The sequence below is a fragment of the Carettochelys insculpta genome, chromosome 22, assembly GCF_033958435.1.
Source record: "Carettochelys insculpta isolate YL-2023 chromosome 22, ASM3395843v1, whole genome shotgun sequence".
NCBI lineage: Eukaryota > Metazoa > Chordata > Testudines > Carettochelyidae > Carettochelys > Carettochelys insculpta.
The window spans coordinates 22,854,536-22,875,820 of NC_134158.1; the positions used below are offsets into that span (position 1 = coordinate 22,854,536).

Below are 21,285 nucleotides of genomic sequence, written 5' to 3' on the forward strand. Positions count from 1 at the left end.
GCCAGCAGCCTCTTAGTGCTGGCTCCCCAGCCCCTCCACCCACCAGGGGGTCAGTGTGCACCCCTCTGCCTGCTGGTGGGGGGGGGTGTCAGTGCCAGCCCCTTCCCTGCCCCCTCTGACCACCTGAGGTGGATCAGGGCCTGCCCCCTACCCCCTGCACGCCCCAGAGGCTGGTAAAGGGCTCAGACAGGGTAGGGGCACCAGGCTCCGGGTCTCCTTGAGGCAGGAGGGCCCATGGCCTTTCATGGCACCTGGCCTCGTGGCCCCCAAGAATGAGGGCCCCCAAGGTTGTGCGCCAGCCAGCTCCACTTGTGCACCCCCCCCAGCTGCACTAACAGCAGAGGGAGGCTTCCGAATGCCACCAAGGCCCATTGCAAACCCTAGAAACCACCTGCGGGTAGGGTGCAGGCCCTTGGCACTGGCACTGAGGGAGCTGAGCCCAGCCGGGATCCAGGGCACCACAGCCATGGCCTAGTCTGGCCCTGAGTACAGGCCACGGGGTGCCAAGCTCGAGGGAGCTGGTTTCCAGAGACACACCCCCGCCCCCAATTCCCTGAGCCAGGCCCAGCTGAGCTCACGGCCGTGGGGCCAGGAAACGTTCCAACTCCAGCTGCTGCAGGGCTGGGAGACGGCCGACCGGGCGTGGGGGTGTTCTGCTCTCCCTGGGCCCCTGGCCCCAGCTTGGTGACAGTCAGGAGGAGGAATGCTGGGGGCACAGCCGGCCACAGGGTGTGACCCCTGGAGCCCTAGTCCAGGGCTGGCTGCTGGGAGCTCCCATGCAATGCTCAGCTCCCGCCAGGAGCAGCAGCTCCTGAGCAGATGCCCCTAGGCGCAGCGGAAGCAGGGCCAGAGGTGAGCACGCAGACACCACGGGCCCGAAGGCCCACTATTGTGTGGTAGGGAGAGCTCTAGACCAGGCACACTGCTGCTGCTGGGGGACAGAGGGCCAGTCCCAGCCACTGGGCAGGAAGCAGCTGGGGGTGAAAGGCTGCAGGGCAGTGCCCGCCCCTGCCCATGGAGCCAGGTGGGGTGAGCGAGCACCAGACAAAAGAGAAAGGGGCCAGGCCTGGCCATGAGAGCTGCGGCTGCAATGCCCAGCTCCGAGGTTCTGTTCCTCTCCCCTCCCCGGGCAAGCCCCTGAGCTTGCTGCTGTACAGCGCCTAGCGCCAAGCTGCTCTGGGCCAGGCTCCCCAGCAAAGAGACGCTAGCAGCCCCGGCTGGAAAACAATACTTTATGTAGCAATCACGTTCTCCCTGCCCGCAGGCAGAGGGTTTGTCTTTCCCCGAGAAGAAAACAAAGTGCACCCAGGGCCGCGCCAGCCGGAGCCCCGCTTTCTCCCCCGGCCCTCAGCTGCCAAAGAGGACGGATGTGAGCAGGAGGAAGGCCCCGAACGCAGCAGGCGGCTCTGCCATAAATAGCAGCAGCTGAAGCAGACGAAGCTCCCGGATGAAGCTCGGCCCCGGCTCCCTCCCTGCCCAGACAGCAGCCTTTGAACCAGGCCCAGCTAGGGCCAGGCACCCCTAGAAGGGGCAAGGTGGGGCTGGCTCAAGGGCTCTCCCTCTGCCGTGCCTCCCTCACAGGCGGACACAGCCCCAGGGCGGGGAGGGGGTACAGCCCAGCCCCAGCACACAGGAGGCTGGCACGACCCCACCATGGCTGCTGCGAGAGGTCCCGGGCACCAGCAGCTGCCAGACCCAACCGCAAGCACAGTGACAGCTGCCCCCACGGCAGGCCTGGCTTTGAGAGGAAAGGGGAGTGCGCACGTCGGTGCTGCCCTAAGGGCCTCCAGCTCATGGCCTGCCGAGCGGTGGGTGGGAGACCAGGGCAGGGCAACACGCTCCTCGGTCACAGGGAGCGTAGCAGGAACCCAGCTCCGCAGGGGGGCAGCAATGGGAACGGCCGTACGAGACGGGGGCTTCATTGGGGTTATATGGACCCTGCTCAGCCCAGAATCCCCACGCCCCCGGCTGAGGCAGGGGAGCGCAGAAGTCGTACCGCTTCTAAGTGGAAGGCCCCCCACTCCCCACTGGGCTTTGCTGCTGAGGGTGTGAGCCCCAGTCACAGGCTGCGGCACCAGCTCCCCCATGTCCCGTGAAGCTTTTGAGCCAGGAGTGCAGGATTTCCAGCAGCACTCGGAGAGAGCCCAACTTCCCATTAACAGCTCTGAAAGGGCCCGGCCTGCACAGCAACCCCCCAGGGCCACTTCCCCCGCCTCGTGCACAGCACAACAGGGACTTCCTGCAGCTCTGAGCCGGGCCTGGGCACGTGCTGCTTTCCCTCGCAGCTGGAGGCATTTCTGCTGCAGGCAGCGCTGGGCGGCTCCAGTCTGCGGACACCACCGGTTCCACAGCCGGCTGCAGCCGATGGTCACCCTGTAGCTCAGGCTCCCCCAGCCCCTGCAGGGTTTATCTGAGCTCCCCAGCCGGGGGCCTGGACCCCATTCTGTTCTCAGCCCTGCCACCGAGGGGTCTCCATCTGTAACGAGACCCTGTGCTTTGTGCAGAGCTACGCTTACATTGTTCCTCCCAGCAGAGCCGTCACCTTTGCCTTGAAAACAGCACCTGCCGCCACGCTAGCAGCGGGCAGGAGCTGGGCACTGGCCCCTCAGCCGCTGTGAGAGACGGGCGTTGGGCATTTTTCACTATTCACATAAATTTCCCCGCATCTTCCCCCTGCCCAGGAATCAGAGGGGAGAACTTGGGTCACACCCGCCACTTGGTCCTCCCCCACGGGCGACAAGCTCCCGCCCACCCCCCTTCCCGCACGTGCTCCTCCGCAAGCTCCCCAGCCGGGAAAGGCTGGGCCCCCGCTCTCCAGGAGCAGGGGTTGGTACTTTTCCTGGCCTGCCGCTGATGCCGTGCGAAGGGCCGCGATGGAGCACCTGCCAGAGGGCCAGGGCACTCAAAGCTACTCAGGTTCACGGGGAAGCTGGGGCTGGTGCCTTGCCAGAGGGAACACAAAGGTGCTGCCCTCGTACAAAGCAAACCCGCTGGCCGGGCTGGGTGAAAAGTGGGCTTCTTGCTGCTGGCTCGGGGCAGTTGAGCCCACTGAGGTTTGCCTGTGGCTCCATTTGCCCCACTAACGAAAGGCAGTGCCCTCGCTCAACCCCAGCCAACGCGCCTGTGGGAACAAGGCCGCTGGCGCTGCTGAGGGGGGAAGAGGCAGCACAACCCAGATGCCCAAGTCCAAGCACTGAGGCGAGACGCCCAGGACAGCCACCTCGGGCTGCTTACGGAGCATCGCTGGCTCAGCAGAGGAGCGGGGGGGGGGGGGGCACATGCAGCGTTTGGGCCGGTCTGGGCCTCAGCCCGGCCACCTCAGCGGAGCCGGAGGAGGGTGGGGGTGGGGATGGCAGCTGGCAGGAGAGGCGAGGGGGTGGGGAAGCGGTGCAGGCGATATGCCTGGGACCCCAGGAGGGCAGAGCAGACCAGCGTCATTTCACATCCAACCCTGCGGCTGGCGTCACACCAACAGCTGGCCAACAGTTCCAGCCAGCCAGAGATGTGCCTCCCTGGGCCTGCTGGGAGCCCACCGGAGCCAGCAGCCCCCCGTGACCAGACAAGCACTCAGAGTACTAGGAGATTCAGGGGCCCAGACACTACTGGCTTTCGAGAGGCCTTGGGAGCTTGTCACTTCAGCACTGGTCTCTTCCCAGCAGGGCTGGGCTCCAGCCAGCCCCTGGCCCTGCCTGTGGGTGCTCCGGGGGTTGAACTCAGCTGGTGAGACAGCAGCCTGGGCCCTGCCGCCTGCCCAAGGGAGCCAGCGCCCAGCAGCAACCACGAGCTCCCGGCCTGGCTCTTGCGCAACTGGGACCACACTCAGCAGGACATAGGTCAACAATGCACTGAAGCAGCAGCAGCAGCAGCACTGGAGAGCAGGTCCCACCCCAGCCCCAGGAGCCCGCCTGTCACCGGGAGGTCCTGCCAGCCGGGGAGGGAGCGCTCCAAGCCAAGTGCTTGCAGGCTTGGGGGAAAGCAGCCAGGGCGGAGGCAGAGCCCAGCTCTGCACAGACAGTAACAGCAACGCCCGCCCGGCCCAGCCTGCCTGCGAGCTGCAGGGAGCGGCTCTCCTGGCGCTGTGCAAGATTGTCAAAGCCCAGCCTAGCATGGGGTGCCAGGGCAGAGGGACACCATCCTGAACCCACTCCCAGCCCGGTGTTAACTGCAGCCTCGCCGGGAAGAGTGGCCCTGCGCTACCGGAGGCCGGCCGGGGTGCTGCACTTCAGCACCTGTGTCAGCACTGCACCAGGCCGGGCAGCAAGCACCCAACGACCCCATCAAGGCTGTGGCCAGTCTGCGTCCCTGGCCGGCGGGTGGCCGGCGCCCGGCTCGGGAAGCTGGGGCTCAGCGAGTGAGGCGCACAGTCCTGGGGAGAGAGAGAAGAAAGAGCTTGAGCCCTGGAGGGCCCAACTGGCCACAGCCCAGCGCTGGGCAGGGGAGAGGAGGGTCAGCCCAGGCCGGAGCTGGGCGCCGGTCCCGGGGGTGAGGGGCCAAGCGCTGAGCTCCTGCCAGCTCTGTCCCCCCTGCACAGGCAGCCCAGCCCAGCTGCCCCCTCCCGTCCCAGCCCACTTACAGACAGACGCTGGGCAGCCTCAGCAGCTGCAGGGCTGCTTGCTTTGTGCCTGGGCTCCACGCGGCTGCTTCAGGTGGCGCAGGGAGGCGTCGCCGTACTGGATCCCGGAGCCCATCCTCTCAGGGTCCAGCTCGCCTAACGGGACAGAGCTGCACTCAGCCAGCGGGAAGGGCCTCGCCCAGGACTCTCACACAGCCGGACAACCCCTGGCCTTGGTGCTCCCGTCCCAGACTCCGGCAGCGGCTGGCCCTTCGATCAGGGTGGGAGCAAACCCTGGCAAGCTCCAGAGAACAGGCTGGGCAAGTCCGACAGCCTCATTGCTTCAGTGGGGGTCAGCGCCCCAGGAACTGGGTCAAACGCCGGCCACCTGCCCTTGGGCCTCCCACCATGACTGCCCTGGTCTCGGCTGCAGCCTGTGCAGCACCTGGCACTGGCGAGTTGGGGGGTGCATGGAAGAGGGAGTCGGGGGTCTGAACGGGGTAGGAGCCCTCAGCCAGGGCCCTAGAATAACTAACTGTCTCCTTAGAACATTCCCCTCCTGGCTGAGGCACTGAGGTTGGAAAGGGCTTGGCCTTGCCAGCCCCTCGCCTGCTGGCCCGGCCCCCCCAGCCGCCCACCTGACTCAATTTTGTTCAGGATGGTCCTGGCACACTTTAAGAAAGCCTCTTCCACGTTCTCACCGGTCAGCGCGCTGGTCTCGAGGAACATGAGCTCTGCCGAGGGAAGGGCGACCGGCCCGTCAGCGCTGGGAAAACAACTCTTCTGCCACCACCCTGGCCAAGCCCACGGGGTGCACGGGCGGCTGGAGCCCAGGCAGCCTGTCCAGCACCTGGCACGTGTACCAGGGCCAGCGCCATGCCCCTCCCCCCCTCCCCCCCCCCCCCCCCCACACACACAGAGCAGCACTTCCCCTCTGCCTGCCTGGTGGGGGAGGGAGCCAAGCATCCCCTTGTGCACAAATAGTGCCGGTGCTGGGGGTCACAGCAGCTGCACAAGGCAGACGCTCATCGGGGTCTAACCTGGCATCTGTCTAACAGCCTTCACTGCCCTAAGTTGGTGTGAACACAACCCCCAGGGTGCTTCGCCACAGAGCAGCTGCCTGGCGCCTAGGGAGGGGAGAAGGGGGCAGGATGGGATCCCCCCAGCTGGAACTGGGCAGAGCCCCAGTCCCTCAAGAGTGCTGGCCTGGCAAGGACTGTGGTGTCCCAGCGCACAGCCCCACTGCGCCCTCCAGCACGGGCCACGTGGAGCAAGCCCCCCCGCACCCTGCCGGGCTGGAGCCGCCTGGCTGCAGGGCGGTATGAGGCCCCAGCGCCACAGCAAAGCAGGCAGCCCTGAGAGGGCCTCAGCCGGAGCAGACCCCCCCAGGGACAGGCCAGTGCCAGCGAACGCTAACGAGCCCGAGCCCCGCCTTGCCCGTTACCGTTCTCTTGCGCGAAGCGGGAGGCTTCCAGGAAGGTCACTTCCCGGTCGGCGTCCAGGTCCTTCTTGTTCCCGCAGAGGAGGAGGACGATGCTGGGGCTGGCGAGTGTCCGGGCGTCCGTCAGCCAGTGGGTCAGCGTGTTGTAGGTCTCGCGGCTGGAACACAGGGCGAGGGGCAGCTGCTCTTCCCCATTCCCTGAGGACGCTCCCCCCAACTCAGGCCCTCTCCCCGACCTACCGCATGGGGACTGTCTGGAGGGGCCGGCAAAGCAGGGACTCCCTGTGCGGTGCCTGCAGGGCGGGCAGGCCCTGGCCGAAGGCCAATCCTCCACGGGGGGTGGGGGAGGGCAGGACGGCACATGGCCAGCTTGCCCCGCCGGGCAGATGCTCAGCCCAGAGCAGAGGCTTGCTCTAGCGCGTGGATTTAAGCTAGTGCTGGGCCAGGGCGCCAGGCCGGCGGGAGCTGCTCTGGACACCCACCTGGTGATGTCGTACGCCAGCAAGGCCCCGGCCGCCCCACGGTAGTAGCTCCTGGTCACCGACCTAGAAGATGAGGAGGGCATGTCAGGGCAAAGGGCAGGCGGCAGGGACGCAGCCCTTCCAGAGAGCTCTCAGCCCCAGTGCTCTGATATCCGCAGGCCAAGTCAGACGCGGGGGGGGGGGGCAGACCCATGGCAAAGTGGGGTGCTGGTGGCAGCCAACAGGCCAAGCCCAGCATGATGTGGGGGGTTTGGCAGCTACTCCAGAACAGACAGGGCCGGCTCCTCTTAGACACGGCCAACCTGCCCCAGCGCTGAGTCAGGGATCCACCACACAAGCCTCAGTGGGGGCGGCTCCCCCAGGGGGTGGTGGTGTGGGCCCCTGCCCCACAGACCCCTCTCAGCCAGAAGCAGCTGCCCCATCACCCCTGGCACAAGCGTCCTGGGAGCTGACAGGACCCAGAGCCCGGAGCGAGCCGCAGGGGAGAAATGCCGCCCGCACCCACCTGGCCCTACGCCCAGGGGCCGCTCTCCCAGTGGGGTGGCAGCAGCGGGCGAGGCGAGAACCCAGCGGGCAGGGCAGTGGCCCCTTGCAGCAGTTCTGTTTCCCGGCCAGGAGAGGTGGGTGGGCTGCAGAGACCAACCAGGCTGGGCGGCAGCAGGGCCCAGCTGGGAGAACCAGCAGTGGCAGGGGAGGCCAGTGCATTAGGGAGCCGCTCTCACTCTGCCTGGTGGCTCTGGCCAAGCACCACTTCCTGACTAACTGCCAGCGGCAGGGGCAAGAGCAAGAGCTCTGAGAGCATGACTGCCCCCTCCCACCCGCCCGGCCAGGGCCTCAGTGTGCCACACTTCAGGACAGCCCCGCCCCAGCAGCGCTCCCCAAGCCAGCCGGCCCACACGCACCAGGGCAAGGCCAGAGCCAGATCCCCAGGGAGGGACAGGACCGTCCCCTCTTCCCCAAGCCCAGCCAGCCTCCCTGTATCACACCCAACACCCAAGCGGGGCCAGGTCACGCCTCCCACAGGCCCATGGAGAAGAGGGGCCATCTCTGCCCTGGCCCAGGAAAGGGGACCCCCCCCTCTCAAAGACACCCACAGTTTCCCTCGGGGCTCCCGGACCCAGCAGAGGAGAGGACCCACTGCTGCACCTGACCAAAGCCACAGACCTGGGCCAGCTCACAGCCCGCCAAGGAAGCTGGCCCTGGGGCCTGCGTCGTTTCTACTCACCCACAGAAGTGGCTCCAAACAGGACGTGGCAGAGGAAGTAGGTGGCTTGGCAGGAGCAAGGTCTAGTGCGTAGGCCACTGGCCTGGAATTCGGGGGACCCTGCTTCAGTCCCAGCTCTGCCACTGACCTGCCTCATGACCATGGGTGAGTCCCTGGTCCCTGTGGCTCAGTTTCCCCTCCAGTCTTCTCTGGCTCTTGTCTGTTTGCCCTGTGACTTCTACAGGGAAGGGACTGTCTCTTGTGCAGCACGAGCTACAAACAGGCCTCCCCATGCCCTGTGCTGCACCTGTGCAGTGTTGTACAGCGCTGGTGCCCATCTGCCATGTCCCACCCCAGAGGTGGCTGCACCTCCAGGGGAAGCAATCCCTGTAATATCACAGGTTGCTGTGCACTCCCCCAGCTGCTTCTCTCACACCACCCACCTCCTCTGCGTCTGTCTCTCTCTCTCTCTCTCACACACACACACACCCACCCACCCACCCCACTCCCCTGTTACAGGCTTCTGGGACTCATACAGCATTGTGCCCATCCCCCAGCCGCAGTGAGGAAAGTGGTGGCCGTGGTGCACGCCCTGGCGACGTTACCCCCCAGACGTTTCAGATTGTCACTGGCTGGGCCGATTCTCTTACCTAAACCTCTCCTGCCCGGCCGTATCCCAGATCTGCAGCTTCACCGTCTTCCCACCGACGTTGACCACCTTGGAGCCGAACTCCACGCCGATCGTGTGGTTGGAATCCTGCTTGACTGGAGAAGGGAGAGGCCCATCAGTGGGGGGGAGAGGACCAGCCACTGCTGCGCTGGAACGAGGATGCAGCCAGTCTACAGTCAACACCCTTCAGTGGGGTGAGAAAGCCCAGCCTGTGGGCCTGATCCCAGGGGGCAAATCAGCACTGTTTCTGGGCCACCCTGGGCCCCAGCCGGCTGTGGGGCCATGAGCTCTGCTAGGCGCAAGCTGGGGGGGGCTTCGTGTGCTGCCCTCGCTCCCGCGCAATGGGCAACCAGCCAGTGGGAGCTGCCGGGACTGTGCTTGAGGTGCAGACGCCACCAGCACCCGCCTCCCAGGAGATCGCAACCTGCAGAGCACGTGGCCCCCTCACCTGGCAATTCAGCTGTGTGGGGACTTGGCAGGCAGCGAGCCTGAGCCTGGCACCCGGCCCACCCTTCTGCCAGCCCTGTCCTCCCCCCATTCCTGCACGCCTGCCACAGTCACAGCTCAAACCTCCTGTGCCCACACCCGCTCCGGCGAGTGCCCGTCCGCCCCAACCTCCATTGATACCAGGGAAGCACATGGCCCTGGGCTGCTTACCAAGCGCCTGGAGTGGCCTCAGTCAAAAATCACTGCCCAGCCCCGCTCTGGAGCCACAACCTGTCTGCGACTGCTGAGCGCCGGCTCCGAGGCAGACGGGAGGGCCCAGCTGGCAAACAGGGTCAAGCGGGGCTGGGAGTCACTTACACCACGCTGGGGCTTCCGGGAGCAATACATGGTCAGCAAGAGACGCTCAGTACGAGAGGCTGTATCCCTGCCGGTGCCCCTCACCCACATCCTGCAGCCCCCGCCAGCCCAGCCCAGCCCAGCCGGTGCCCCTCACCCCCATCCTGCAGCCCCCACCAGCCCAACCCAGCCCTGCCGGTGCCCCTCACCCCCATCCTGCAGCCCCCACCAGCCCAGCCCAGCCGGTGCCCCTCACCCCCATCCTGCAGCCCCCACCAGCCCAACCCAGCCCTGCCGGTGCCCCTCACCCCCATCCTGCAGCCCCCACCAGCCCAGCCCAGCCCAGCCGGTGCCCCTCACTCCCATCCTGCAGCCCCCGCCAGCCCAACCCAGCCCTGCCGGTTCCCTTCACCCCCATCCTGCAGCCCCCGCCAGCCCAGCCCAGCCCAGCCCAGCCGGTGCCCCTCACCCCCATCCTGCAGCCCCCGCCAGCCCAGACCAGCCCAGCCCTGCCGGTGCCCCTCACCCCCATCCTGCAGCCCCCACCAGCCCAGACCAGCCCTGCCCAGCCGGTGCCCTTCACCCCCATCCTGCAGCCCCCGCCAGCCCAGACCAGCCCTGCCCAGCCGGTGCCCCTCACCCCCATCCTGCAGCCCCCGCCAGCCCAGACCAGCCCTGCCCAGCCGGTGCCCCTCACCCCCATCCTGCAGCCCCCGCCAGCCCAGACCAGCCCTGCCCAGCCGGTGCCCCTCACCCCCATCCTGCAGCCCCCGCCAGCCCAGACCAGCCCTGCCAGTGCCCCTCACCCCATCCTGCAGCCCCCGCCAGCCCAGACCAGCCCTGCCCAGCCGGTGCCCCTCACTCCCATCCTGCAGCCCCCGCCAGCCCAGACCAGCCCTGCCCAGCCGGTGCCCTTCACCCCCATCCTGCAGCCCCCACCAGCCCAGACCAGCCCAGCCGGTGCCCTTCACCCCCATCCTGCAGCCCCCACCAGCCCAGACCAGCCCAGCCGGTGCCCCTCACCCCCATCCTGCAGCCCCCGCCAGCCCAGCCCAGCCCTGCCAGTGCCCCTCACCCCTATCCTGCAGCCCCTGCCAGCTCAACCCAGCCCTGCCGGTGCCCCTCACCCCGACCCACAGCCCCCAACAGCTCAGCTCAGCCCCGGGCCCCCAAGCCCTTCCGGTGCCCCTCACCCTGACCCACAGTCCCCACCAGCCCAGCTCAGCCCCGGGCCCCCAAGCCCTCCCGGTGCCCCTCACCCCGACCCACAGCCTCCACCAGCCCAGCCCTGGACTTTCTCCTTTGATTTAAGCCCAGAAAATTGCACTTTGTCTACAGGGTTTAGTGGAATATCCAGCCCGGTCTCCAGCAGGCAGCCGTAGGCACCCAGGCCCGTCAGGCTCCTGCCCAGAGCTGCCTGCAGTGCATGTTCCTGCAGCAGCAGTGGGCCTCCTGTCACACCAGCTGCCAAACCCCCCTGCACTGCTGGTCCCAGCCAGCCCTGCCCCAGCCCTGCTGTGGGGCTAGGGGGTGTTGAGCCTGTGCGGTGGTTAGCAGAGCGTGCTTCCCATGCAGCACTCGGAGCTGCTCGTGCCAGCTCCCAGGTGCGGGAGTCACGTCACCTCAACAGAAAGCAGAACACGAGCGCCACACGGGCAGCTTCCCACCCAGGGCCAACCCCTGCACACAGCGAGGACACAGGCTGGTTTGTGCATTTCCACAAAGCTCCCGGTGCATTTCCGTGGCCCCGTTCACCCAGCACACGAGTGCGGGACAGATTCGGCCAAGAGAGCCCCTTTGGAATACAAGGCTGTAAGTGGGTGACCACAGATGTTTGCAGTGAAAGCCTCAAGGCAGAGGGGTTTTGCATCGAAATGCCAGTTAATCTAGTCCAGTGCCGCTTAGTGTTTGAGACCGCAGAACACCAAGCACCAATTTATTTTACCCAGGACACCTATGGAAACTTTCTTCGAAAAACCAACAGCAACATACACGGCACAAACAAATGACGTCATTGTGATGGGGTTCGGAGGTCCCCAAGCTCTGCACCCCGGCCGCAGGCAGGAAGGACTCTCCCTCAGCAGGTAGAATGGGAAGTTTATCAGGCGACAGAGGCCCAGCTCAGCACAGAGGTGTCAGTACAGCCAGCAGACAGTCATTCCAACCCATCCCGGGGAGAGGGGCCCAAGGAGTGCCCCATCTGGAGTGTAGCTTCCCTCTCAGCACAGGCAGGCTGGCTGCCTTCCAACTCTCCCCCCACCCCCCCCCGCTTCGAACTGCTACCTCCCATTCAAACCCAGCTCGGCTCCTCCCTGCTCTTTAGTAACAGAGAGAAAGCCGCGCTAATCTATGTACTATCAAACCAAAACAGCAGCATAGTAGCACTTTAAAGACTAACAAAATGATTTATTAGGTGATGAGCTTTCGTGGGACAGACCCACTTCTTCAGACCAGAGCCAGACCAGAACAGACTCAATAGTCAAGACACAGAGAACCAAAAACAGTAATCAAGGTGAGCAAATCAGAGAGTGGAGGGGAGGGGGAGTAAGTCAAGAATTAGATTAAGCCAAGCATGCAAAAGAGCCCTATATATTCAAACCATGTGGTTTGAACCGGGATGTGAATTTTCTGGGTCATTATAAGGGCTCTTTTGCATACCTGGCTTAATCTAATTCTTGACTTACTCCCCCTCCCCTGCCCCTCCACTCTCTGATTTGCTCACCTTGATCTTTTTTCTCCTGATTTGTCAACCTTGATTACTGTTTTTGGTTCTCTGTGCCTTAAATATCGAGTCTGTTCTGGTCTGGCTCTGGTCTGAAGAAGTGGCTCTGTCCCACAAAAGCTCATCACCTAATAAATTATTTTGTTAGTCTTCAAAGTGCTACTTTACTGCTTCCCTGCTCTGTCTTTATGTCAGGTGTTACTTGCCAGTTGAGGTTACAGCCCCAGGGGTCATCCTTAGCCTCTGGGAGCTGCTCTGCCTGTCACACACACATCCAGCCTGAGTCTCACACACACCCTGCCAATCCATCACAGTCATTTAACCAGGTATCCCACCAGTAATGTGGTATCTACTTTAAATAATGGAAAACGTGGATCAGCAGCGTATGATCTCAGAAAAGTGCCAGACGCTCAGGGCACACCCTAGGTGCTTGTCACAGCACACCGGTGTGCTGCGGAACAGAGTTTAAGAAACACTGCTCTAGCTGAGGCATTTCATTTTCCCATTCAAACCCCCCTTCCCCAGCTCTGAAGTCTCACACACTCGGATGGGCAAAGCCCAGCCCCATTCTCCCCTGGAGAGCTCCTTCCAGGGCTGTGGAACAAGCCCAGCCTTTGTTTGGCAAAACCGTGCTGAGGCGGCGCACGTGAAGGTGTCAGACAGGAGGAAACAGCGACAACTTCCAAGCAATGCAAACACGGCCCCCGCAGGGACACCACTTACATTTGCTCTCGATGAACTGATGGAGCAGACAGGACTTCCCGGTCCCAGCACTCCCTATCACCAGGAACTTGAAGAGGAAATCTGCAAAGGAAAAGCAGCAGACTTGTAGTGCTCCGGAGGGCTGGCAGCGCGAGCTGCGTAAGGGGGCCGGTGAGGTGACAGAACGCTCTGCAGCGTCTCACCCGAGCTTTAGAGGCTCACGTGGACATCAAGTTCAGGTCTCCCCTGTGTAAAGTGCCTCATGTGACCCTGGCACGTCACCTAATTTCTCTGCACCTCCATAGAAGGGATCCTGCCATCGCCTTTTCCCACCTCTCTCCTGTCTGGCCCAATGGTGATCTGACTGAGGCAGGGACACGTACAGCCCCTGGCGCAGCAGAGGGGTCACATCACAGCCTGGTGCCTTTGTGCACTGCTGTTATCTTACCCATTGGTTCTGTGCTCCACACCTCACCCTTCTGCTCCCAGCCCAGCACCGAGACAGCAGCCAGGCATGCACAGCATTGTTACAATGCAGGAGCCGCCTGAGCACCAAGCCGACTCTCAGAGCAGAGGAAGGAGGCCCCAGGAGTCAGGGTTGAGGGGTTTGGGCTCACTCCAGCACACAGCCTGCGAGGTCACAGGCTTGAATCCCTGGGTTATTACAGAACTAGACGGGGTTCACCAGACGCTGCTGGGAAGGATCAGGGCCTGACCCTGACCTCGTGAAGCCAGCGGGACTGCTAGCGTAGAGAGATGAGCAGGCGGAGATGGTAAAATGGCCACTCTGGATAAGAGCTGCCCCAGCAGGCCTGCGACGTGATTAAACAGCAGCGCAGGTGAAAGCGGCCAAAGGGCAGGTTTTCCCACCCGCCCTTACAGTGGGGAACTCCCTGCTGCACGGCCTTGGGAGCAGGCACCGTGGACGGGAGTTGCCCAGCCCATTGCAGCTGAAGGGCAGTTTCAGAAGGGCCTTAACCCGCCTCCTGCTTCAGGGCTTTACCAAGCCGACTGCTGGCAACAAGCACAGGATGCAACATGGGGCCAGCTCAGCCCACGGCCACTGCTGTCCTCGAGGCACCTACTGCCAACCCCCACAGGAGCCCGCACATGGGCCGAGACAAACCATGGGCCTGCTCCAGCCTGGCAGCTCATCCATAAGCAACTGGAGCCCAGATTAGCAGCGGAGGCCGGGCAGTTCAGGCCCTCAGCTTTCTCCGGAGCTACGCTCATGGTGCAAGGAACACAGGCGTTCGCCACAGTCCGAGGGAAGGACAGAAACAGCGCGAGCGCCAGTGAGACACTGAGCAGCCCAATGGATTTCCTAGGGCACACCCCAGCACCCCTCTCCCATGTTTGGGCACCAGACAGAACTGGGCTGGTTCCCCCCGCCCAAGGGCGCCCTGGGGCTGAATCCCATAGGCCCCTCGCAGACACCAGCTCCCTCCAGCTGCTCTGCCAGGAGCCATCTATGGCTCAGACTGAAACCTGTAGCCAGCAGCTTGTCGGCAAGGCCCAGAGCCCCTGCCCCAGACACAGAGTTCTCCCAGTCTGGGCACAGCCGCACCAGCCTGACACGCTCCCGCAGGGTGGTGGTGGAAGGCAGAGATGCCCATCTGTACCCCGAGGTTCCGCGCCGGCTCATGCCGCTGGGCTGGCAGTCAAGCAGCCGCGGCTCTGCAGCTATTTTTGGGTACACTAGCAAGATTAAAGCCGGCACAGGGGTCCTTGTGTACGCAGCAATCCCGCCCGCCGCAGCGCTCACACAGCTGTGCTCTAGTGCACGCTGCCAGCTGTGGCAGGGCTGCAGACCAAGCCAGGTATCCAATGCCCAGTGTACATCCTACCCACTAGGCCACACTGTCCCTTTGAACCCACCCCACACCCCCGACCAGTGAGCCAGCAGGGATCTGGCAGAGCAGCTTGCCTGCACTCCTGAGACACCAGGAGTCCTTGGCCGACCTTCCCAGAGCTTGGCACCTGGGCTGCTGCTCCAGGAAAACACAGGAGGCCAAAAACCCCCATCCCATTAATGGGAATCTCCCTTCGGAAGCGGGAGGAGAAAGTAGCCCGATGGACCTTGCACGCTGGCGAGGCGCGCACCGAACCATGCAGTTCCAGGCCCCTCCACGCTGGTGCCACTAAGAGCTGCACTGGAGGAGCTGGGAGAGAAGGCAAGAGGAGGTGTTTCCCGCCCCAGCAGCGCAGTGAGGCCCAGACTGTTCACACCCTACGAGAAGTCGTGATGCTGACGTTCACTCCCAGCGGAGACCAGCCAGCAGACTCAGGACTCTGCAAGTGGCTGTTTGAGTCCCTCTCACTGGCACTTTGCTTATAAATCCACCGTCTCCCATCACGTTACACAGGCACGTCTGGGATGAACTCGCAAAGCAGAGGCCTTGCAGCTGGACCCACACCAGAGCTACTCAAGTGGTGGCTTGTAACCAGGAGGCATAAGGGTAGGGAGAGGGTCCAGAATGACCGAGATAAATCGGAGGACTGGGCCAAAAGAAATCAGATGAGGGTCAACAAGGAGAAGTGCAGAGTCCTGCACTTGGGACGGAAGAATCCCAAGCCCTGTTACAGGCTGGGGACCAACTGGCTAAGTAGCCGTGCAGCGGAAAAGGACCTGGGGATGAGACCTGGATGAGAGGCCGGATACGAGTGAACACTGCGCCCTTGTAGCCAAGAAGGCTAACGGCGTATTGGGAGGCATTAGGAGGAGCATTTCCAGCAGATCTAGAGAAGTTGTTATTCCCCTCTACTCAGCACTAATGAGGCCACAGCTGGAGTATTGCATCCAGTTCTGGGACCCCCAGTATAGAGAGGATGTGGATGTGCTTGAGTGGGTTAAGCAGAGGGCAACAAAAATGATTAAGGGCTGGAGCACATGACCCATGAGGAGCAGCTGAGGGATTTGGGTCTATTTAGTTTGCAGAAGAGAAGACTGAGGGGTGATTTGACAGCAGCCTCCAACTTCCTGAACGGGAGCTCTAAAGAGGCTGGAGAGAGGCTGTTCTCAGTGGTGACAGGCAGCAGAACAAGCAGCAATGGCCTGAAGTTACAGAGGGGGAGGTGTAGGTTGCATATGAGGAAAAGCTATTTCCCCAGGCAAGTGGTGAAGCTCTGGAATGCGTTGCCTAGAGAGGTGGTGGATTCTCCATCCCTGGAGGTTTTTAAGTCCCAGCTTGACAAGGTCCCGGCTGGGATGATATAGGCTACATCTACCCTTACTGGGAACGCTGACAGCCGATGCTATTCTAGGTATGCTAAGCGTGTACCTAGAACAGATATTGCAGCCACTGACGGTGGTCCCTGGCCTCACTGCAGAATGCCCACAGACACGCTCCTCCTGCCGACACTGCTTAACGCTTGTGGCTTGCAAAGCGTTGGGGTTCAACATTGACCCCGGAACGCACCATGCACAACACAGCGCCCCAGAAGATCTTCTGCGGCCAGTAGCTGGGGTTGATTCTGCTGGGGGCTGCCCTTGATGAGCCCCTGGGGTCTCTTCCAGGCCCAAGACCTTCTGATTCTATGGAGAGTTCTGGCCCAATCTGCAGCCGTGACAGCCGAGCTGCGCCACTCCCCACACACCTCGCCGGGGCCCAGGGCAGATGTGCAGCTCCTGAGGCACCAGTTACACAGCCACACGCCCATCGCTCCCATTTACTGGGTTATAAGACATGCAAGAGGAGGAGCGTGAGCACTTCCAGCCTCCGACACAGGGCTGCCAAGCAGGGCTGGCTCAGGGACACGGCACCAGCCCACACGCTGAGCAGTGTCTGCTTGGGGGCTCTGTGCCACCCACCTCGGTATTCACTGCACGGCTCCGGGGACGGCAATTTTGCCACCAAGTTCAGTTCTGTGTTAAAGCAACTTCTCACCTGCATCAATGCTCCATTGCGAGCCGGGGCGGGGGGGGGGGGGGCGGGCACGGGGGAAGCCCCAGGGACATTTACAGCCCCAGGGCTGGTGCGTCTGAGTAGCCACCCACCGGGGAAAGCATTTCCCAGAGGGGAAAATTGAGGCACGGAGCAGAGATCACTCAGCAGAGGGAGCCTCTGGCACAGCCGGGAACTGAGCCACAGCCCTTCCCTCCTGTCCCTGCTCCCACATCAGGCCGCTCACTTACTCTCGGCTCAGCGTACACGGCAGGGCCCCCCGCTCTCTTGCACAGGAGCACAGCCCCATCGACGCTGACCGCAGCGGCAAGCAGGCCAGACGCTGGGCCAATCACAGTGAGCCCCTGGCTCACAGGCAGGTGCAGGATCCCTGCACAGAACGACGACGGAATAATGTGCCCAGGTCCCAATGTCTCAGCCTGCCAGATGCACCCGCGTTACCCCTGTGGGCGTCTAATCCTCTGCAGAACCTCGCAGCAGGGAACCCCACGTGCCCTCACAGGAAACGGGGGCATCCGCACTTCCATGCCCCAGAGCAGGAGGTCAGAGCCCCCCAGGCCGGGAGACCATTGTGACCGCAGAACTACCAGACTGGCAGGAATGACAGCCAGTCACCTCAGCCTCACCCGGTGTCCGAGAAGGGCACGGGGCTTCCCCCAGAAGAGCACACAACTGTAGAGCACCAGGACGGGAAGGGACCTCGAGAGGTCACCAGCTCATCCATGGCCCTCCTGGCAGGGCCATGCACCCCGAAGTCTGATTTAGTACTGGCAGCGGTGGAGAAAACGCCCTTCCCAGCTAAGGCAGCGCCGAGACAGCACTTCCACCCAACAGAACAATTGGCCCCTCAGAGCTCACTCTCACTTCGTGTTCAGGGCAAACATTGCAGGCGCTGCTTTCCCATAATGCGCCTGATGCTTTTGGTTTTCTGTCTCCCAATCTGAAACCGGCAGGGCTGTGCCCTAGCGCCAGAGCCGGCAGAGCAAAGGGAGGCAGTTATCTTGAAAGCCAGGCTATTAGTGAGCTCAGAGGACTTTCAGTCCTGGCACCCCCGTCTCTGTAACTGCGGGGCTGAGCTCACATCACGTGGCAGCCGTTGGCACTGCAGAAGGCACCACAAACAGCACCGCAGGTACTGAGCAAACAGCAGGAGGAGTGAAACGGGTGATATGCAAGGCGAGGCCCGAGGCCCGAGGAGAAAGGAGGTTTCCTTGGCTCTTTCAGTGAGTCAGGCAGGAGATTCCCCACTCGCCCACAGGAAGATTGCAGACAAAGATGGTTTTAAACAAACTTCGTGCTCGAAGCGCCCAGCAGCGCAGGTCGGAGGCCTCATGCAGCCAGCCGTGTGCCGAGTCGGCTGGGGAGTGTGGCTGTTTTACAGACAGAGTGACGCCCACCCAAGCCCTGGCAGATAGAGTGACCCAGCCATCACGGCACTGCAGGGTACAGCCATAGCTTTGACCCCACCAGAGCAATGGAAGGGGCCATTCAACTGGCCAAGCACCATCTGCACCAGCCCGGCGAGAGCTCAGGGGCACGCCCCGGGGGATGTAACTAAGCAGACCCGCCTTGGAGCACAGATTTGCCCTTATACCTGTAGAACTAACACAGCCGCCCCTCCCGGGCCACAGGTGCTGCACCAGTACTAGAGGTAACTGGCCCATTTAACCACCGGGCAGCTCAAGTGCTGCAAGTCCTGGACAGACAAGGCCTCGAGGTTGTACTTTAGCACTGGCAGCAGTCTCCATGAGAGAGGAAGGCCCCTGTGTCCCCCCCACCGCACGTTCCACGTTCCCAAGAGCTGCTCACTCCCACAGGGGCCCCGGCTCGACTGAAAAGCTGCATCAGCTCAGCCACAGTAACATGTAAGCCCAGGCCAGGCCTCCCTCCAAATCACTGGAGTGAATCAGCCCAACCCTGACCAAGAGGCTTGCTGCATAATAAGAGCGGCCACGCAGGGGCTCCTTGTGCAGACAACCCTAAGGAGGGGAACGGTTGGGTTCCTGGCATGGGGGGAAGTGACTGGGCGAGGAGGAAGAGGTGGAGTCAGGCCTGGCCTAGGTTCTTGGGTTTGCACCATGCCTGTTGCACTGAACACCTCCCTGCACACGCCAGGCCATCAAACACGGCCCCTGGAGCGGAAACCAGGCACAGGGAAACTCCAGCCTTGGGAGCAGACCCTGGGACCTCTGTGGCCCAGGTGCCACCTGCCTACCCAGGGAGGCCAAACCAGTCCCCTGAGGGTTGAGACCCCTGGGACTCCTGGGTTGGCTGTGCAGTGGGGCGGAGGAAGCAGTTCAGATGCGAAGGTTCACAGCCTTCCCCCTGCAGCTTCAGCGCCCGCCAGCCAGCACAGACAGTGGGCAGGGCACGAGTACACAGCATCAGGCGAGCAGCCGTGACGCACACAGGCAGGCTCCCGCCGGGCAGAAACTCAGCCCCAGCTCGGGGGGTCATTATTAAGCTCCCAGATCAAAGAATGGCCCCAGACGCATCCTGCTGGGCCCCTGGGAGTTAACTCCTCTCCACGCCGGGACCGGCCCGGCCCAGCCTCGCACTGCACACACCTGCTAAAAGGGCCCATTATGCTAATTGGCAGAGGGCTACTGAGGCCAGGCAGCTTTACCAGCCCCAAGCAACCCCCCAGCTCTCGTCTGGCATGGCCAGCTACAGCATGGGGCCAGAGGCTGGGGCACTGCAGTGGGTCAGCGTCAGCCCTGCGGCTCCCCCTCCCTGCTCCAGTCCCTGCCCTCCACTCGCCATAATCCGGTCCCCTGCAGGGCCACTCCACCCCATCAGCCGCAGTCACAACTGCCCCCCCCCATGGCCCACACCCTCACCTTGCTCTGCTACCCGCCCCACTTGGACCAACCGCCCCCTGGGCCCAGACCCACCCACTGCCTCAGGATCCAGCCCCTGCACCCCCCAGCCCCGCCCACCCACAGCTCAACCCCCCACCCCACCCACTGCCCTGCCCCCCAGCTCAACCCCCCCACCCCTCCGCGGCCCCCGCCCCCCACCCACTGCCCCATCCCTCCGCGGCCCCCGCCCCCCACCCACTGCCCCATCCCCACCCACTGCCTCAGGATCCAGCCCCTGCACCCCCCCAGCCCCGCCCACCCACAGCTCAACCCCCCACCCCACCCACTGCCCTGCCCCCCAGCTCAACCCCCCACCCCTCCGCGGCCCCACCCACTGCCCCATCCCCCCACTCTCCCGGCCCACCCAGCCCAGCCCTGCGCAGCCCCCACCCACGGTCCCTACAACACACAACCCAGCCCCGCTGACCGTAGCTCTCGGACATGCTGGCGCGGGCGCGGAGGCCGAGGGCTGCGGGAGCGATATGGCGGCGCCCAGGATCCAGCAATATGGCAGCGCCCGGAGACCCGGCCGGGGGAGGCGCTTCCGGGTCTGAGCGTGTCCACGCCGGCGTGCGTCTGACGTCATCCAGGTGCAGGGGCGGGGCCTAGAGGGAACGGCGAGGTGTGGGGGCGGGGCTGGGATCCCGGACTCCTGGGTTCTCTCCCGGCAGTGGAGGCTGGTGGTTAGAGTGGTGGTGGGGGGGGCTGGGATCCCGGACTCCTGGGTTCTCTTCTGGCGCTGGGAGGGCAGTGGGGGCTGGGAGCCCGGACTCCCGGGTTCTCTCCCCAGGTTTGGTTCTGTGCCCTTGGGCTAAGGATATGTTCCCTGCAGAGGCAGCCTTGGCCGGGCCCTGGGCTATAAGGGTCAGACAGGGCGGGGACTGGGGGAAGAGGTGACTCCCCCTGCAGCCTAATGGAGGGAGGCAGCTGCTGTAGGAAAAAGACCAACGATAGATCCCAGCTGTCTGGGGACAGCCCCTGACAGAGGCAGAACCAGCCTCTGGGCTCACTACTCCCCCTTTCTTGGCTGGTGTGGGGAGTGCACCAGCTGCAGAGGAAGCCCCCAGCACTTTCATTCACCTGTTGCTGCTGCTTCCCATAACGTGCGCCAGCTGGCTCAGTACCAGTTTCCTCCCCACATCCACACTCTTCTGCTCAACCCAGCCTCAGGGCCCCCCTCAGTGAGCAAAATCACCCTCCTGGGGTCCTCCAGCCTGGTGAGGGGACCTCACTGCAGGCAGCAGGGGTCACAATGGGCCAGGGGGCTGCTGGACGTAGCAGGCGGCTGCACCATGGACTCACTGTACCGGCCAAGCCCATGCCTGTGGGGCAGCCACACCTCCGCCAGCCAGTTCCTGGAACAGCCAGTGTGGAGGCAGGGCTGGGGGGTAGACAGCAGGGGTAGGGGGCAAGGTACTGGAGCCCCATGACTCAGCCCTGTTTGTATTGCTTTGCCCAGGGGTGAGACCAGCCCCCTGTACGAGGAATGATTCTCTCCCAGGGCCTGCACACAGCCGGGTGGGGGTGCATGCACAAGGGGAGCCCTATGTCCAGTAATTTTGCCCCTTTCAGCTCCCCAAGCAGCTCAGGGAGCCCCCCAAATACCTACCAAGGGCTGGGGTACTCAGAGCCCCCCTTGCTTGGGAGCTACAAGCATGGGATGGGGCTGAGGCTGCTGCATGAGAAACTCCCTCAGCCCCCGGGAGCTGGATTTCAGCAGCCCTGGGCTCCTCCCACCCCAGCTCTGCCCCAGCCCCTCACAGCCAACCTGCAGCCCCTGCAATCCCAGCCCCCCCGCCACAGCTCTGCTGGTGCCGCTCACAGGCAGCCTGTGCCCCCAGCCCTGCTGCGATCTCGTGGACTGGAGTGAGGCCTAACAGACTGGGGGAGGGGACTCCGGACTCCTGGGTTCTCTCCCTTGCAGGACCGACCCTCGGAGCTAGGGACCTCCTGGCTCCAGTGC

The 21,285-nt window shown here is 63.5% G+C and overlaps 1 protein-coding gene across 2 annotated transcripts; it reads right to left on the reverse strand.

Annotated features, from left to right (window-relative positions):
• Positions 1 to 1,218: 1,218 nt before the first annotated feature.
• On the reverse strand, positions 1,219 to 19,862 carry RAB4B (RAB4B, member RAS oncogene family). Of its 2 annotated transcripts, none has more exons than XM_075016671.1 (8): positions 19,750 to 19,862; positions 12,578 to 12,658; positions 8,330 to 8,444; positions 6,476 to 6,538; positions 5,997 to 6,151; positions 5,254 to 5,286; positions 4,574 to 4,708; positions 1,219 to 4,366 (listed from the first exon to the last, which is right to left on the reverse strand). In XM_075016671.1, exons 1-7 carry the CDS (start codon positions 19,763 to 19,765, stop codon positions 4,593 to 4,595), a joined length of 579 nt encoding a protein of 192 aa, XP_074872772.1. In that variant the 5' UTR covers positions 19,766 to 19,862; the 3' UTR covers positions 1,219 to 4,366; positions 4,574 to 4,592. The 2 variants fall into 2 exon arrangements, with proteins under 2 accessions (XP_074872772.1, XP_074872771.1); XM_075016670.1 differs by having other exon boundaries at positions 5,191 to 5,286.
• Positions 19,863 to 21,285: the final 1,423 nt, after the last annotated feature.